Here is a 19,317-nt window from a genome sequence, read left to right as displayed (position 1 = left end):
AGAAAACCCTTCCTGAGGGACCCATCCCAGATCCTGCAACACTTCAAAGGGCATCACACGGAGAAGGTGTCCAGGGCACTGCACACAGGGCAGATTATTACAGAAAAACACATTTCTGTTATAAAGAATAAAATTATCAAAGAACACACCTATTGAAGGATCTCGTTCCTGGGACAAACCCAAAGTTTGGGATTGGCCTCATGGCCCCAGGACCCACCTGGACACAGACCCCAGAGCCCTCCCAGCCCCAACACCTGCAGCAGGCAGGCAGAGATTGGCAGCTTTAAATCTGAATTTCCTTGCTTTGGGCACTCCTAAATGAAAGTGGTAATGTGCTTTAAATCCCCTTTCCCTGGTTTTTCACTCTGCTCTTCAATCCTTTCCTGCAGAAACTAATCAAGATGTCTCAGACTCACCCTCGCTGCTCCAGCCACCTTCCCTGGTAACTCATTCCATATGGCTGGGATGCCCTGCAAGGCACAGCTCCACCTTCATTCCCTGCTTATTCCCACTTTTCCAGCCTGCTGCTGCACCCCTGCTGCTCAAAGCTCCCCCATCTCTGTGCATCCCCAGCAGGGATAATTATCCCTGTTTCCCGTGGCTGCCCCACCCCTGGGAGGGTCCAAGGCCAGGTTGGATCACCTGTGACAGTGGAAGGTGCTGGGGTTGGAACTGGATGAGTTTTAAGATCCTTTCCCATTCCGGGGTGATATTCCTTGTACAGAACATCATCAAGTGGGCACGAGTGAGCCAGGAGTGCTTTGGATAATGGACACATCCCAGCAGGGCCCAGAGATCCAGGGAAGTGCTGAGGGACACCAACCAAGCACGCAGGGTGCAGCCTGAGCTCCCACCCCAGGGGTCAGCCAGGGAATGCTGCTCCTGCAACCAGGAACAGCCCAGGGCAGAGACATCAGGAGAAGCCCCCCAGCGCTGCCCCCTCAGCCACTGCAGGGCTGGAGGATGAACCTGCTGCTCCGGGGCTCTTCCCAACCCCCCTGAGATCCCATTCCCGTGCTCCTGCAGCTTCCAGGTGTGCTCAGTGCTGCTGCAGTTGCAGGCAGGTGTTGATGTTGTCCGAATTCTCACATTTCTGAGCTCCCCCAACGCCCCTCAGCCCCTGCACTGATGAAGAAACAGAAACTCTCTTTTATGGTTTACTTTAACAATCCCTGACGACTTTCAGGGCACAAGGAGCTGCTCCAGGCTTTCCTCGGGATGCTGTTGGCAATTCATCAGCTCCAATCCAGCCCTGGGCAGGAATTTGGGCTCCCCCAGCACGAGGGTCTCACCTGCAGCAGGGAATTCCCCAGAATGTATGGGCTCCATGAAGTTGTCATCTGCTCTCAGGCCTCGCAGGAGAAACCCAGGACTAATGTTTGCTGAATGGGGTTTTAGCCACAAGCTGTATTTGTTGGAGAGCTCCTGAGCAAGGCTGCTGCCCAAAAAAACCCCAGAACAACCCAAAAAATGAAGCAGAAACTCTTCCACCTGGGAGGGAAAGCCTCACCTTGGAAGCACAGGATGGGGATTCAATCAGAAGCTGCCCAAAAAGCTCCAGGCAGAGCTGGCACCAGTGGGACTGGGCTTTGGGAATCCGCGAGATTCAGGGAGATGCTGGTGCAGGGAAGCACAGCTCCAACCAAGCCCTTTGTTGGGAATCAGGGGTTATTAAACTCTGCACTTTGGCAAAAGGGCTGCCAGGAGCTCCCTCAGGACCCCCAGCCTGCAGCGAGGGGCTGGGAGAAGGGGCTGACACCACCCCAAACCCATCCACCAGCGAGGGAATGGAGCAGCTGGAAAAGCAACTCTGCCTGCTGGATCAAATATTTGTGTTTACTGGAGAGAGGGGCAAGGCTTGGAGAGCACAGCAGGGTCCCCAGGAAGCTGCAGATGACAAAACACCTCAGTGCCACCAAGCCAAGGACCCTGCTGGCAGTGGGGCTGCTCCTCTTGGCAAGTCCCTGTGGCTTGGTTAACATGGAATCACAGAATTATCCAGACTGGAAGAGACCACCCATGTCCCCAAGTGCCACTTCCAATGTCTCAAACACTTCCATGGTGACTTCACCACCTCCCTGGGCAACTCATTCCAATGCTGACCGTTCCTCCAGAGAAAAAAAGAAATAATTTAAATATTTAATTTGACCCTCCTGGTGCAAGTTGAGGCTGTTTCCTCTCATCCCTTTGCCTGAGGCGTGGCAGGAATCTCAGCACACACCTCTGCCTCCCACCTCGTGACTCTGATGGCATCACAAACCCATACTTTGCATCTTCCAAGCCTCAGGAAATCCGAGTGACAGAGAGTCACAAACAGAATGATGAAGCCATCAAACCACCGAGCTCTTCTGAGGGAAAGCAGCCCTGCAAATGTGTGTTTGCATCACTCGCTGCCTAACGAGCTGCTGGCTCACACAAAGAGCCCCTATTCTGTGGCGTGTTCCTGGGAAGCATCCCTCTTTACATCCTGCTCTAATGGCTGATTAGGAACATCAAACATATAGATTGAATCACGTAATTATGCCTTTTAAAAAGGCAGCAATATTTGAGCTCAGCCCAGCACTCGCTGCCAATCAAACCCCGGCAGCAGCGCCTGCCTGAGCTCCTCGCCTCCCACCACAGCTGGGATTATCCCACTTCTCCCTAAACAAGGCCAGCCAGCTCCTGTGCACAATACAGCAAGGTCTGGATGTGATTTTTTGGGAGGTGGTTTAGCCAGGAAACACCAAAACTCCCTAATCATGAAACGGTTTGTGTTGGAAGAGACCTTAAAGATGGTCTCGCTCCAACCTTTCCTCCAACACCCTCCTCCAAACCAGACCAGCTTTGCTCAGTGCAAAGTCCCAGGTTGTCAGAGCTGCACGTGGAGAGAGATGCCAAATATGAGACATGGAAATGGAGGGAAAGGGGGCTGACAAATGAAATCAGCCCCGTGGTTCAGGAAGTGACCATGGAAAACAGGAGCGCGCTGGGATGGGAACCTGGAGAGGAGACAGCACCTCGCCCACCCAAGGAACACTCCCAAAACGCTCCCCTAACACCCAGCACGAGGTGAGGAAAGCCCAGCTGCCCCCAGGGAATGCTGCTTGCTTGGAGGATTTCCCAAGGGAAGCCTCACCCCAAGCAGCCCAGAGAATCCCGGGAAAGCCGAACTTCCTGCAGAAAACACCAGCACTGCCAATCCCAGCCTGGGAAAACTCCTGCTGCATGTGCTGAGCTCCTGGCCAGCTCAGGAGGAAAGCAAAGATGCACTGGGAGCAGGTGCACCTGGGTTCCAGGAGGATCCTTCTCCTTCCCACTGCCTGCCAGCGCTGTTCCCCCAGCCCAGGAGAAATCCTACACGACTTCGGGCCCCAAAACATTAAAGATCCCATCAATCACTCGCCTGGGGGGGGGTCTCCATTTAATGACCTTTCCATGTTTTCCTCTCCCGTGGCTGTTGGTGATATATCAGCATCCCAGGCACAGAGGGACACGTCTCTTCCCAAAAATATCAGGAGTTATTGCTCTCCTGGCAAAGCTGAGAGCAGCGCAGAGATAACGGGAACGGGGATGTTTGGGAAGCAGAGTTTTCCTTCATATCCAGCCTGCCCCATAATTCAGAATATATGAGACACAGCAGCAGGAAAAAAGCTCAGGCAGATCCCAGTTTAGAAGGAATGCAGGATGCAAACTGGTGATCAGATCAATTTTTAAGGAAATTGGGGATGCTTGGCTATGCTTGGTGTAAATTCACTCGACAATCCACATCACAGCTGAGAGCCACAGAATCCTGGGATCACTGAGGCTGGAAAAGACCTCCAAGATCATCATCCTGTGACCAATCCCCGCACTGCAAACCAGAGCAGAGCCCTGAGTGCCACATCCAGGCATTCCCTGAATCCAAAGAAGCATCAAGATCCTGGGATTCAGCCTGTGCTGACATTTGGTTCAGCTTCCCATTGGTGAAAAATGCCCCAAATAAAGCCTTCACCCTGAGATCCCTGAAAAAATTCCAAGGCAAAATTCCCAAAAAAACCCAACCACTCCTCCTACAGTGATGATCCTCAGCTTTTAAGTTTTGGGATGTTCTGGAAGGTCCAAGCAGATGGAGCTGACAGGAGAACGCCCCTGCCACTCCTTGATTTTAACAGGGATGTGTCAGGCCCTGATGGATTCCCTTGGGAATTCCCTCTGGCACTGGGACAGTTCTGCAGCAATTGTTCTGTTTGGAAGCACGGAGCAGAGAGTGAGAGCTCAGAAGAGCAAAAACAAAGGAGAAGAAATCCGGGGAAAGCTGGGAATTACCCTGGATTCCAAGAGTCCTGTGGAAAAGCCACAACGCCCAACTTCCCTTTAATTCCTTTGGAAGAGCCCCTCAAGTGCAGCACCAGCACATCCACACAGACCATCCCCTCCTGCTTTTCCTCCTCCAAACAAAACTCAGCAGCGAGCTGAAGGATCCTGAGGACCAGAGCAGGGAGCTTTTCCTCGTTCTTGGGAAAACTCCCAAACCAAGGGATCCCGAGGTGCTGGACTGGGGAAATTCCCAGCTGGGATGGGACGTTCCTGCTGCTGACACCCCCAAGAAGCCAAACGTGAGTTCCCACTCACCGCTCCCAGCATGATCCTGAAAATCAGCCAGCGGAAGCTCCAGATGACAATTCTGGAAGGAGGAGAGCCCTGGGGCAGGCGGGACAGGGTCCAGAGGGGGCACAGGAATATTCCCAGGAATCCTGTCTCCAGGAGCTGTGATTCCCATCCTGCAGGGCCAACGAGAAGTGAAGAAGGAAATGATTATGGTGAGAGTGCTGGAAGTCATCCTGGAATTAAATTTAAATGGAAGGGTTAAAAAAATAAACCACCTTGAATGCTTTTTAAGGTTAATTTGGGGGAAATCAGGCACCAGCTGCCCTAAAGCAGACATCCCACACAGGGGGGAATTCAGGGGTTTGAAGCTTTGGGGTTGTGTTGTTCTTCTCCAAGCACAAGCAGCATAAAAGGGGGGATTTTATAAAAATTAATAACTTCTATGAAGCAGAAAAAATGAGATTGAGGTGCCCTGGGAAGTGGCACGGGACAACCAAGCAAATGATTCCTCCAGTCATGGATGGATCCAGTGCCATGGACTGGGCTGGATTTTTGCCAAAATGGGGCAGTTGTAGCTTCAAAAAAATAGTGATTAAGATCCTGTTAGGACTTCTCATGAACATTCAGTGCAATGAGAAGCTTGTAATTTTAATCACAAAAAAAATCAAAATGGTACCAGAATTGTCCATCAGACCACTGGATTTTACACATCCCTGGATTTAACCAAATTAGCCTGGACTGAGCTCAAAGCAGAGCCTTGGGATCCCACCATGAATCCATTCCCTGGATCCTCTGGAGCAGACAGACTCCGCCTAATCCATGCAAATCTGTATTTTGCATTTTCTCCTCCATCCCAGCCTATAAATATTGGAATGATTATTCCAAGAGAGGCAGAACACACAGCTCTGTTTTGACAGGTGAAGTCCAACCCTCACCACGTCTGGAAGCACCAATTTATCCCTGCCAAAACAAAATTGCTGCAGCTTTGTCCCACCTCCAATTATTCAGATTCTCAAATATTTCTGCGTGATAGAATTGTACTCTGAAACCATTAATAATAAAAAAAAAAGACATTAAATGGCACATTGGAGAGGAGAATTCCTGAAAATTCCTTGGTGGAGCCATTAAGGCACAGATATTCTCAGCTGTGCCAATTAAACCAGGCAGTGTCCGTGGCTCCAGTCCATTCCCAAGGTTTGATCCAAAACAATTCCCTTCACCCAGCCCAAAGAAGCAGGGAAACCCATCCCAAACCCATCCATCCCTTCCAGCTTCAGCCTGAGCCCCCTGGTCCCCCACCCCAAGATTTTTCCAGCCCCTGATTTGATGTTGCCACACGGGAAAAACCACTTTGAATTTGCTTGAAAATATTTCCAATAACAGTCGTGAAACCTCCTTTTTTTTTTTTTTTTTTAATCTTAATGTGCAAAAAACCCTTAAATCAAAATGGATCTTTAAAAACTCCGATTATTACACATCAAAGCCATTAAAAACTCTCCCTCCTCCCCCCACACAGCCTGTGGTTCCCAGCGCAGCTCCCCCAGATGCCCAAATTAATGTTTCTGGAAGGAGAAGTAAGGAATATTGTCCCAAAAGCAGCTGCAGCAGGAAAGCACCGGCTCATCCCAAAAGTGAAAGGTTAATTGTGCCTGAACCCAGCTCCGGGGCTGACTGGCACCAAAAGGGTCGTAGATCTCCCTCATGCCTGCCGGCACAAGAATCCCACTGTTATCCCTGTTTTCATATGGTAATCACCACCCTGCCCTGCTGGGGATGGGTGTCGGGGTGGGATCCAAACTCCTGCATCCCCGTGCATCCATTCCCCTGGAGAGCAGCACTGCCCTCACCCACGGGGCACACCAGCAGCTCTCCCTGCTGCGTTTTTAACCCCAGCTGCCGGGAAAGGGCACAGAGGGACGCCGGGATCCTGCAGGACAATTCCCGCACATCCCGTGGCTCCAGGAGGATGCTCCCAGCACCCGCGTGGGCCAAGCCAAGCCAAGCCTTCCTGGCATGGCCTAGACCACGAGTTCAGCCTTGCACCTGTGCTTTTATCCCAAAGGGATGGGCTGGAATCCTGGCACCAGCTGGCACAGCGGGACGGAGCCGTGCCGGGAGGAGCACGGAGTAAACAGCGCTGCCAGCTGCTGGGACACAGCCCCGGCACCCCCGGCTGCTCTGCAGCTAAGCTGGGTTTAACTGCAAGTGCAGCCAAGGACAAACCCTGCTCGCAGGCTGGGACAGGAGTCTGGGCCCCAAAACTCGCCCAGTTTGGGGTTAAACCCTGCCCGGCTTGGGCTGCTCCCTGGTGAGGGCATGAATGGCATGTGGGGCTGTGCTCCTGCCTCAAGGTCCTGCTAAAACCAGGCTTAGGGGCAGATAAGCTGGGAGAGGCTCTGGTATATTCACAACCCCCTTCCTGATGGAGTCTCCACAGCTGCCCATGTGGGATCAGTTTTCTGGGAACCATCACACACTTGCTCCATCCATCCATCCATGATCCATCCATCCATGATCCATCCATCCATGATCCATCCATCCATCCATCCATCCATCCATCCATCCATCCATCCCATCCATCCATCCATCCATCCATCCATCCATCCATCCCTCATCCATCCATCATCCATCCATCCATCCATCCATCCATCCATCCCTCATCCATCATCCATCCATCCATCCATCCATCCATCCATCCATCCATCCATCCATCATCCATCCAATCCATCCATCCATCCATCCCATCCCATCCATCCATCCATCCCATCCCATCCATCCATCCATCCATCCATCCATCCATCCATCCATCCATCCATCCCTCCATCCATCCTCACCCTGGACCTCTCCTGGCCTCTTCCTTCTCCATCCAGCACGGACTCATCCTGACCATAATCTGTCATTCCTAGAAAAACGTTAAGCTTGGAGAAGACCTCCAAGACCCCCGAGCCCACTCCTCTTTCAGGCTTCATCTCGTGCAAAGTGCTGCTGGACGCTGCTCCATGGCCTCTGGGAGTGCTGGGGGTGGTGGGATTATCCCAGATGCTCCTGTGCTGTGATTTCTATAAAAATTCCAGCTCAGGCAGGATGATCTGGGGAGATGAAGATGTTGAACACCACAAGTGAATCCACAGCTCAGAGGAGGAGGGAGCTGGGCTCCAGCTCACCCTCACTGGGTTGTAAGATGATGCCAGGCCCAAGATTACCAAATCCACCAGCAGAACCTCCCGTTCCTCCCCGCTGACTCACACGCAGTTGTTCACATCTGCCCTAAAAGCCTCACACTCCAAATCCTTCAGATTCTTAGACAGCTCTGAGGCTGGAGCCACGGCCCTGCTGAGGTTTGAGTGTTGTCACCTCTGAACGCCACTCGGGGGTTCACAGAGCCCAGACACATGAAGGGATCAGCCAGGTCCTCCCACCTGGCGGGGAGCTCTGAGGAGCAGCTGGTTCCTCACTGCCCTCCCAGCTCAGGAACTCCAGGATTTCTCCAGGGTTCCTCACTGCCCTCCCAGCTCAGGAACTCCAGGATTTCTCCAGGGTTCCTCATGGACCCTCCCAGCTCATGAACTCCAGGATTTCTCTCCCGGTTTCGCCCTCCTCTTGCTGCTATCACATGGGAGCGGTGATGAAGGTGAGGAAGGTGATGATCTAAGGTCCCTCCCAACCTGAGCCATTCCAGGATTCCACAGTGAGACGCGTTTGCCAATGTGTCAGTGCCAGGAGGTGAGCACTGCCACGTCCTCCACGTGCACCAAACACCCTGGGAAGCACATCCCAAACCCTCCTCCAAGTGCAGCAATTCCCACCCCTGACATTTTGTAGGGCAGCAAAAAACACAGACAGGAAGGAGACATCTCCATGACCTGGGGGCACTCAGAGAAGAAACTGGGATAGAATCATGGAATGCTTTGGGTTGGGAGGGACCTCAAAGCCCATCCAGTGCCACCCCTGCCATGGCAGGGACACCTTCCACTGTCCCAGGCTGCTCCAAGCCCTGTCCAGCCTGGCCTTGGGCGCTGCCAGGGATGGAGCAGCCGCATCTGGGACAGCCCCACTTTGGGGCTGGGGGATGGGAAGGCAGGTATCAGCCACTGGGAGCTCCAGGAGCATCCACATGGAAGCCACGGAGCATCCCAAAACCAATGAACAATCTGGGAGTGCAAGAAGCAACAACCTCCCGTAACATTCCCCAATCCTGGAGTTCTGGGGGTGAAACCCATCCCATAAACAGCAGCAATCCCCATCAGGGCTCTCTCCAAGAGACAATTCCCATCCTCCAAGCCCCAACCAACACATCCTTATTCCCGGGCTCCATCCCGGGGCTCACTGATACTGCTGGGAACGAAAGGGTCACGTTGTTGACCCACCTGCTCCTGTTTTCCTCACTTGGATCTCGTCAAATTTCAGCAGCTGCAGGGCAGCACAAAGCACCCCATTGTTATCTCTGGCGCAGCCGGAGAGGGAGCCACGGGCTGGGTTTTTTTGGGGAGAAAAAGAAAAAAAAAAAAAAAAAGGGAATAAAATCAAGCGCCAATGGCGGCTGCGCCCACCCCACACGCGCTCCGAGGGTCCGGGACGCGCTCGGAACTCGGCGTGGCAAAATCCACGGTTTGGGATTTTCCAGAGGTCTCCCCCGGGGAAGGGGAGGAGGAGGAGCAGGAGGATGTGCCGGAGGGGAGGAGGGAAGGGAAGAAGCAAACCCCAAACGTAAATACACTTTCCCCTGTTCCTTTTAGGGTTTTCAAGTGTTTTGCCTCTTCCAAACGCTCGAGCCCCTCACGCAATGGAGGGTTTGTATTTGTAGCTCGACGTCAAGTGATGTCTAATTTTCATCTTTTTTATTTACCATAAATAAATTCACCACCACAAGTCACCACAGCCTGGCCGTGGCTGCAGAGGAGTCAGCACAGCCCTTTCCCCCCAGTCTCCTCATCCCAAACCATTTTGTTGGACAATCAGGCAGAAAGCAGTGAGGGAGGAGAGGACTGAAAGCCTTCAGAAGATAAAAACTAGGCTCAAAAACAATGAATTTTCTTATTTTCTGGTTTTTTGACTAAAAAATATCACCAGGCCAAAATCAAACCCTCATACCTGGCTAAGCTAGAAAGAGCTCACGTAATTAATTCTTTTTAATCCCCCTTCCTAAAACACGGGGCAAGGTGAAAACAGCCAATTGTTTCTCTTTGCACAGAAACACCCACACATCAAATTTACCCAGAGCACGTCTGCACGGCACAGACAAATGCTGCTCCAACAGATCCAGATTTTCCAGCTCCCAGTGCAGCTGTCTCCCGATGGATATTGTGTGTCAGACAGCCCAGCAGCCAAGGGGAGGGAGATATCCCATCCAGACTGACTTTCCCTGGAATCAGACCTGCTCCCGAGCCCACCTCCCTGAAACCCAGCGTGGTTTGGTTTCAGCTCGGGCCTTAAAGCACCTGTTGGAAATATCTGAGCTGTGCTGCAGAACGAGGGGTTTATCCCTGCTCCAGGGTCTGGATCACCCCTGATTTGGGGGGTGATTTAATCCCAAATGACACTTTGGGATTGAGCCTCTCCAGGCTCGCAGGAGCTTCCAGCTCCCAGGGTCTGACAGCCAACCCAGCTGGGAATCCTGGAGCCTTCTGGCACAGAGCTCCCTGTGCTGTGCCCAGGGATGGGCACGAGAGTGGGGATGGCCCCGAGCCTCGGGCACAGCCAGGTCACATCGGGGCCGTCCTCATGCCTCAGGTTTTGGTTTTTGTATTTTCAGGTTCTGTGCTGCTTTAGTGGGTGGGTCTGGGCTTCATGTCAGGGGATGCTGAGCTCTGTGCACAGAGCAGGGAGACAAAACAATTCCTGCTCCAGCTGGGCACCAAGGACAAATGATCCAAAGCTCAGCCCAGGAGCACAAACAGCGTGGGCTGGAGAGAGAAAAACAAGGATGGGACTGCAGGGGCTAAAGCTGGAATGGGACAATGAACTGCAAGGTGCAAATGGAGCAGAGCTGATCCCAGTGAGAGACCTTGAGTCCATTTTGGGACCATTTTGGTTCATCTTGGGTGCATCTCTTGTGCTGCCCAAGGTGGATCCATGGAGGAGATCCTTTTCATAAATCCCTGCTTTATTCTTTAACTCTGTCCAGCCTCTGCTCTAGCTCAGCCTTCCCAAGGCACCAATTCCATGGAAACACCAATCCCAGAGCGGGATGTGCTGCAGCTCACATTTAAAGGGTTGATTCTGAAACACCAAATCTTGACTTCAAAGTGTTCTCCTCCTCTCCCTGGCCACCGGCTGGAGCTGGGCAGGAAGGTTTTGGTGGGATACTGGGAGAAGGGCACTGCCCAGGCTCCCCAGGGAATGGGCACGGCCCTGAGGCTGCCAGAGCTCCAGGAGAGTTTGGACACCACTCCCAGGGATGCCCCAGGATGATCCCTGTGGATCCTTTCCATCCTTCAACAACTTCCTCAAAGGAAAGCAAAGCTCCAAACCATCCCTAGAAGAGCTGCCTGGACAACACACGCCCCAGCCAGTCAAAACCCCAGAAATGCCCCAAATCCTGCTCCTGCCAGCTCACCAAACTCCTCGTTTATCTCCAGTGTGGAACAGCAGTCCCAGCCAAAGCAGAACCAGCCCCAGTTCCAGCTGGGTTTGGCTCTCACAGCTCCCAGTCATCACCTGTTGGAATGAGTTGGTTTTCCCAGTCGTTTTTCCTTTTCCAGAAGGACAACATCCCTCCCAGACTCCCTCCCTTCACTCCCCAGCTTTGCAATAGCAGCAGGAACAGAGGCACAAAGACAAGAAATGCTCCAGTTCATGCTGAGTTTTCCCAGTTTTCCCTCTAACTGGACAGGATTTGTGGTGATTCCTAATGGAGAGACCAATAATCACAAACATCAAAGTCCTGTTAATAACCTCAAAGAGCAGCTCTGAGTCTCCTTCATCAACAGGCAGAGCACGTAACTGAGGATTAATACAGAAATAATTCAGGTTTTCCAGTCAGTGGGAAAGCAAAGCCCAGGCACTTGCACAGCAAAGCTCTCTTTTTGATCAATATAAAGCAGAAAGTTTCAACTTTATAACCTAAAAACACTGCAGAGAAACAAGGATGCTTCATTTTGGGGTCACCCCCAAAAATCCCCCCAGAATTCTGAGGTGCTGCTCTGAGAAGTGGAGCTGGACCAAGGCAGAGAAAGGATAAATGAGCAAGGATAAACGATTTAATTGCCCCTCAAATCTCTGAGGAGGAGACAACAAGGAGAGCCCATGATTTATTGCTTCTCCCTCAGCGGTGCCTCTCACTCCCAGACCCCAGAACAAAGGGACACCTCTCACAGATGGGGTCTCGAGGCTTTTCAGGGCTCTGAGAGCCAAAACTCTTTGCTGAAGCTCACAATCCCCTTTGGCACCACGTCCTGGGCAGAGCTGGAACCCCCAGCCCTCCACCCCAACCCCAGGACACCACAAACCCAAGATCTGACCCAGCTTCCCACAGCCAGACCCATCTTCAATATTATGAAATATTTCCCATTCCTTGTTCAAAGTCACCTCAGCCTGGGGATACTTCACATTCCTGCAGCCACCAGAAAAAGTTCTGGCTGTTGTTGGAAGATTTGGGAGAACGTTAGCAGGAACTTTTGTACTTAAAGTATAAACTACCCAGAAAAAAAAAAAAATAAAATTTAGCATAAAAACTTTTAAAAGCTTCCAAGTGCTCTCCAGGGTAGTCATTAGGAACTACTTAGGTAACAGGAGGGTGATAACTGGGAGTTAATGCAGCGTTAAATTAGCCCTCCTTCCATGCAGAACTTTAAGTGACAGAGGAATCAGTTGGGAGGATTTTTATTTTATTTTTTAAATAATGAAGTTAATGGATTTCCTGTTTTTAGCTCTGTGGGCGGCTGTCAATTTGAGGGATCTGTACATACTGGATTTAATTACTCTGTCTTCAAGGAAGGAAAATAAGTTCAGCCCTGTTCTTATGAACAACCAGGAGCTCTCCAGCTTGGCCTCAAGGTGAGGAGAAGGTGCCCACACTGCTCAGGGAGGGTGAGATGCCCCTGGAGGTGGGAAACAGCATTCCCTGAAATCCTCCTCTCCCGAGAATTTGTGGCTGCTCCACCCCTGGCAGTGCCCAAGGCCAGCTTGGACAGGGCTTGGAGCACCCTGGGAGAGTGGAAGGTGCTGGGTTTGGGACTGGACGAGCTTCAAGGTCCCTCCCAACCCAAACCATTCCAGGATTCTCAGCATCTTGACCATCCCAGAAAACCCTCACGTGGTCAGTGAGCTGTGCCTCAAATCCCAGGGAGCGAGGGGAACGAGCCCAGGAAAGGCTCAGAGCCCGACAGGGCACAGCACTCCCGGGGTCCCCCCAACTTAGAGGCTGGCCAAAGAAAGGAGCAGGATCCCAGCATGGTTCAAGCTGGAAAAGCCCTCCAAGGTCATCAAGACTGACACCAGACACTTCCCATCGAACTCAGGCCATGTTTTCCCCAGTTGTGGGAGACCAGGATCCAGCTCCCTGCTTTGAAACAAACGTTGGAGACAATTCCAGTGAACCTGGCAAGGCTTCAGTCTGAGCCTTAACACAGCCCTGACAGTCACCCAGGCCAGTGCACCTTTTCTGATGGAAATCATGGAATGCCAGGATCAATGAAAGCCCTCCAGGATCACCGAGTCCATTTTCAGAGCAAGATCACAAAATTCCATAATCACTGAGGCTGGACCATCGAGTCCCAGCTGGGCCTGATCCCCACCTTGTCCCCAGCCCAGAGCACCTCCAGGAATTCCTGGGACACCTCCAGGGATGGGTGTTACACTACGACACGAAATAACTCACACAAGCAGGTTAGATGGAAAGGTTAAAAGGAAAGAAAGTGAACTAAAAAAAAGAACTAAAAAAAAAAAAAAAAAGACAACTAAAAAAAAGCAAACTTTATTTTCTGACTCCATTATATGTAGAATAGCAGAAGTGGCAGTGGATTGGAGGGTGAAACTGCCACCTCTGCAACCACACTGGTCAAACCAACAGTCCATCAATTCTCTCCTCCCACAAAGAAAAATCTAAACCAATCATTATTTATATGAACAGCGTGTGAGAACGGTGGTAGAAATATGTAAACATCAGAAAGCATTAAAAACTTTTAAAAGAACTTTAAAACTCGCAAAAGAACAGGACAACAGATGGGGACACCAAACCCCCCTGGGCAGCCCCTTCCAAAGCCTGACCAGCCTTTCCAAGGGGAATTCCTCCTGCTGTCCAACCTGAAGGAAAGCAGAGCTTGTGGGACACACAGCCCACGTGTCCCGCAGGGAAATGGGAAGGGCTGGAAGGGCCTGGCTGAGAAATGGGAACAGCCAGGCAGGAGAGGCCAGGGAAAAACCACACCACCAGGAGCAGGTGATCACAGCTACGGATTTGCTACAAATACACAAAAAACTGAAAAGCTGAAGTGCCAAGGCATCGCTTCAGCACCACACGAGGACACAGCAGCACATTCCCGCTCATCCCAGAGCCATTCCCAGCTTTTTGCACAAGCTGCCACACTCATCCCATCTGTTCCTCCCGGGCAGGCCCCGTGCCATGTGCCCGAGGAGCTGAACTGCTCCCAACAGGTGTCTGCTGGCTGTTAAATCTTCCTTTTCTGGCAGCTTCAGAACCCGTGAGCAGCTGCTCCCCCTGATGCCTTGAGTTGGAGCTTTCATGGTTTCCAGATTCGGGACTGCATTGGTTTATAACTCTGAACTCCATTTGAAGGGTCAGCAAGTTCTCCTCACAGCCCAGGCACACAGAACAATCCTTTTCCAGCCCCAGAACCAAGGACACGGCTGCAGCTCCAGCCCCAAGAAGTGCAAACAGCAGGGAATGGAGGAGAGCAGCCTGGGAGGGTGGGACTGCAGCACCTGAGCTGGAATTGGACACTGAACCCCAGTGTGCAAATGGAACAAAACTTAGAAAAGTGTGAAAACTCCTGAGCCAGGGTCCATCTTGGGTGGAGCCTTGGCCAGGCCCTTGTACTGCCCAAGGTGCATCCTTTGAAGGCCTTTTCATAAATCCCTGCTTTATTCCTTTAACTTTTTTATTCCTCTAATTTTAATTCCTTCCTGTCCAGCCTCTCAAGGCACCACCCCAATCCCACCTGCTCTCTCCATCCCAAACTGCCATTCCCTGCTCACACACTTCAGGCAGCAGCAAATCAAACCCAACACCACCCAGGCACCTGGCAGGGGCTTTTGCCAGCAGCAGACAGCGAGCCAGCCTCGAAATAAAAAGCAAATTAAACAAATTTCTCCTGCTGTGTCACGTGAGGCCCCCCCTGCCCTGCACAGATTCAGTTTTAGCCTCGTGCGAGCACAAGTTTCATCCTGGGTGTTTGCAGGAGATAAATCCAGGCCAGGGGATGTTTTTCCTCAGGGATTTGAAGTGAATCTCTCATGGAATATCATCTCTGCCTCCCTGATTTCTTTTTTTTTCCTGAATGGTGTTTCTTAAAGCACAGCTTCTGTATGGTTTAGGGTAAAAATTGTTGGTTAACTGATTAACCTCAAGGCAGATATCCCTGTCTTACACCCAAGAGACACAGGAGGGACACCAAGGGTGGGATCTGAAAGGTCTGTGTGAGAATTGTGGAGTTTTTAAGGTTGGAAAAGATCTCTTAAATCATCAAGTCCAATGATCAATCCGGAGCCACCACGCTCACGGTGTCCCCAAGTGCCACATCCCCGTGGTTTTTGAACAATTCCAGGGATGGCAATTCCACCACTGCCCTGGCCTTGACAACTCTTTCCATGGAGATATTTTTTTTTTCCTAAATTCTAAGAGAAGACCATGAGTGGTTTCTGATGGAATTTACCAGTGCAGAAGGAATTTTTTCATGGAAAGGGTTTCAGGCATTGGAAGAGCCCATCCTTGGAGGTGTCCAAGGAATTCCTGGACGTGGCACTCAGAGCTCTGGGCTGGGGACAAGGTGAGGAACTTTAAATAGTCTTGGAGGTTTTTTTTCCAATCTGAATGATTCCAGAATTCCTGCACCATCTTTTACACCCAAAACCTTAAAAAAAAAAAAATCCAAACCAACCAAACAACAAAAAAAATCCTATTTAAACAAGACACCATGACATAGGTACTTTTATAGTAGCTATAAATATGATTTTTTCTGATTCTAAAAGGGGATTTGCTCTGTCCACGCTCGAGGCTGTTTTTCAGGATTACAGTCAAATAAGAAAATGGGCATTGCCAGTTCCTTTTGGACATCCCTCCATCCCAATAAAAGCAAACAAGAGTCTCCATTCAGCCCCATCCCTCATGGAACTCAACCAGCTCCAGGGAAGCTCCGGGGCTGGAAATCTGCTGCGATTCAGGGCTGCTTCCATCCAGGCCTTCTGCAGCACCACGAGCTCAGAAGTGACCAAAGTGACCCCAACACCCACAGCCTGAAGCTCCAGGAACCTCCAGGAACAAAGGAAGGGGGAGCAAGAGGGAGGAGAACAAATGCAGACCTCAGGAAATCAAAAAGCTGCTTTCAAAAGCTGATTTTAAAAGAGATCTGAGGAGATGGAGGAGGGAGCAGCAGCTTTTTGGTGATTGTGGCACAAATGGCAAAAAGCCAGCTGGGTTAGGAAGCTGTTCTCTCCCTGCACAGTGCAAAGAGGAGCAGACACACACACACAGACACAGAGAGGCAAAAATGCTGATGGCCAGACACCTGAATTAGGGGCCAAGGCTGAAAATCTCCCTGGTGATCCAAAACAAAAAAAAACCCCAAAAAACCAAACCAAAACAAAACAAAAAACCCCCCGAAAAAAAAAAAAAAAAAGAACCAGTCCAGCATCATTTCATAAAGTAACACAGAGTGCAGTGAGAATTCCTAGTCAGAGAATCCTGGCATGGTTTGGGTGGGAAGAGACTTTCAAGATCAGCTCATTCCACCCCCTTTCCATGGGCAGGGACACTTTCCTCTGTCCCAGGCTGCTCCAAGCCCTGTCCAGCCTGGCCTTGGGCACTTCCAGGGACCCAGGGGTGGCCCCAGCTCCTGTGGGAATCTGTGCCAGGGCCTCTCCAGCCTCATTTTCATGGCTCCTGGAGAAAGTCACAGGGTTGGATAATCCAGCAAAAATCCACCTAGGGCAGCTCCAAAGATCCCCTCCTCCAGCCCTGCTGCAAACACCACGGAGCCTTCCTGGTAAAGAGAGCAGGGGAGCAGAAAAGTAGAGTTTTCCCCAAAAAAATTCCCATTCCCTGGGTCCTGCTGCCAGCTGGACGGATCCAGCAGCTCCACGATGACACAAGCTAAGATTTTCCTGTGCTGCTGGGCAGCCTGGGTGGTGGCTTTGCCACGTGAGTGACATCAGGGCCACTTGTGAGCACATTCCCCGCCACATAATGAAGGATTTTTGCTTCTCATTTGAAGCAGCAGCTTTTTACATTTCGCTGGAAACCGCTGGAATCGACCACATGAAAACAACAATCAGCCAGGGCAGTGACAAGTGATATTAAACAGCTCCTCACAGATGTCCCAGCACCACAAAGCTTGTTCCCCCTGTAAGGAATCCAAATGACTTCAGTGCCTAAAGTGAACCAGATGAATGATTTCAGTCCTCACTCTGCACTTATTAAATCAGGCTGAAAAATCCTACAATGTTTTGGGGTGGGAGGGACTGTCGGGATCATCGTGTCCATGCCCCAGAACAGAAGGATCCAGCAAAAAAAAAAAAACAAAAAACCAAAAAAACCAAAAGAACCAAACAAAAAAAAAAAAAAAAAAAAAAAAAAAAAAAAAAATCAAAAAACAACAACAAAAAAAAAACCCCAAAAAAACCAAACCAAAACAAACAAACAAAAAAAAAAAACCAAAAAAAAAACAACAAAAAAAAAAGCAGTTTTTAAGTGTTCAGCAACAGGAAACCAACCTGGAATTGTAAAACTGTGAAAAGCAGGTATAGCTCAGGATTTCCAGACAAATAATCATCCATACCCTAAAAGCTGGGAAAATCTCCTGCCACTGCTTTAATCTGCAATTTCAAGTGGATGGCAGCACCTCTTGCTCCAAGAATGAATTCGATTTCTGGACAGGAATCTCTGGCCAGGCTTTGATGCAAACGTTCAGTCATTGATGGGGAACTTGTCAGGGAAGCTGGGGGCTGGGATTCCCTAACTGGAACCATGTGGGGAGGCAGCTGGAACACCAGCACTGCTTATCCTGGTGATTTATCAACCACCTGAGGCCACGCGTGGCACCCGGTGACACCCCGGCTGCAAGAGGAGGGAGAAATGTCCTGGTTAAAAATCACTTGAAACGAGAAGAGGGAACCAAATCCAAATGGAAAATATCTGTTGTTTGTTAAAATAATTACTAACCAGCCCGTTTTTAAATGGTACTGGGTTTTATACATTAAAAAATTCTGGTTTTCTTTTATATAATCACGATGATTTGGGCTGGAAGGGACCTTAAAAATAATCTAATTCCAAATCCTCATTTGGGCTAGAAAAGGATTTAAGAGGTCAACCCTTTATAAAGTGAGAGTGTCCCACTCTAAGTGACCACATAAGCACAGATATTAAAGATAAATTATCTTTTGAAGTATCCAAAACTGTGGAAATAAAGAGAAGAGAGCACAGCAAAGCATCCCAAAGGAAGGAAAACTGCATTTCCAAAGAAGAGCCCAGATCCTCTCCCTGATGCCTCTGCAGAGAGGGGAGGTTTCAGCTTCTGTGGCATCCCAGGACTCAAAAATGAAATCAAACACTTCAAGATATTCCTGTACAGGATAATTTTCCAAAGAGAAAGTGCTGACCCTTAAAGAGCAGCACGTGTTGGGAGCTGCTTTAATTTCATTTTACCTTAAAGCCTCACCAAGGAGAAATTCAAAATGCTGTCTGTAACTGAGTCAGAGTTAAAAGGTTCTCAATAAAAACCTTCACTGATTTCTTCTGGCCATAAATCCAAAAGGTAAGGTTGTGCAACACCAGTCCTTCATATTTAATAATAACAAACAGATGGGAAAATATTCTAATAAATTATTTGAACTGTCCAAGCTGTGTGCCAGAAAGTCCTGGCCAAATTCCCCTGCTTAACCATCTCTGGGGCATTTTCCCTGCAGATCTCTGAGCTCTCCCTGTTCCTGCAGGGGGAAATATCAGCATCCAGTGCCTTTCTTTTAAAATAAATTTAAAAAGAGATGAAATCACCACTGGAGCTACATCCTAGGGCTGACACAACACAGCTGGACACGAGGAGGGGTTTTCCACGACAGAGAAGGAGCTACAGCATGGCTCAAACCCCCAGGGATGGGCATTTATCCCTGCTCCAGGGCCTGGATCGCCCCTGATTTGGGGGGTGATTTAATCCCAAATGACACTTTGGGATTGAGCCTCTCCAGGCTCGCAGGAGCTTCCAGCTCCCAGGGTCTGACAGCCAACCCAGCTGGGAATCCTGGAGCCTTCTGGCACAGAGCTCCCTGTGCTGTGCCCAGGGACGGGCACGAGAGTGGGGATGGCCCCGAGCCTCGGGCACAGCCAGGTCACATCGGGGCCGTCCTCATGCCTCAGGTTTTGGTTTTTGTATTTTCAGGTTCTGTGCTGCTTTAGTGGGTGGGTCTGGGCTTCATGTCAGGGGATGCTGAGCTCTGTGCACAGAGCAGGGAGACAAAACAATTCCTGCTCCAGCTGGGCACCAAGGACAAATGATCCAAATCTCAGCCCAGGAGCACAAACAGCGTGGGCTGGAGAGAGAAAAACAAGGATGGGAGTGCAGGGGCTAAAGCTGGAAT

The 19,317-nt window shown here is 50.3% G+C and overlaps 1 protein-coding gene across 4 annotated transcripts in view; it reads right to left on the bottom strand.

The window, feature by feature from the left end:
• Positions 1-19,317, bottom strand: part of LMF1 (lipase maturation factor 1) — a 152,846-nt gene that overhangs the window by 99,029 nt on the left and 34,500 nt on the right. For all 4 annotated transcript variants that reach the window (XM_053991562.1, XM_053991561.1, XM_053991560.1 and 1 more), the window contains one exon: positions 4,594-4,742. In XM_053991562.1, the coding sequence (XP_053847537.1) occupies positions 4,594-4,742 (149 nt within the window). The remainder of the gene's footprint in view (positions 1-4,593; positions 4,743-19,317) is intronic.

This window comes from Vidua macroura, chromosome 16, assembly GCF_024509145.1.
Source record: "Vidua macroura isolate BioBank_ID:100142 chromosome 16, ASM2450914v1, whole genome shotgun sequence".
NCBI lineage: Eukaryota > Metazoa > Chordata > Aves > Passeriformes > Viduidae > Vidua > Vidua macroura.
This window is presented reverse-complemented; position numbering and strand designations above follow the sequence as displayed.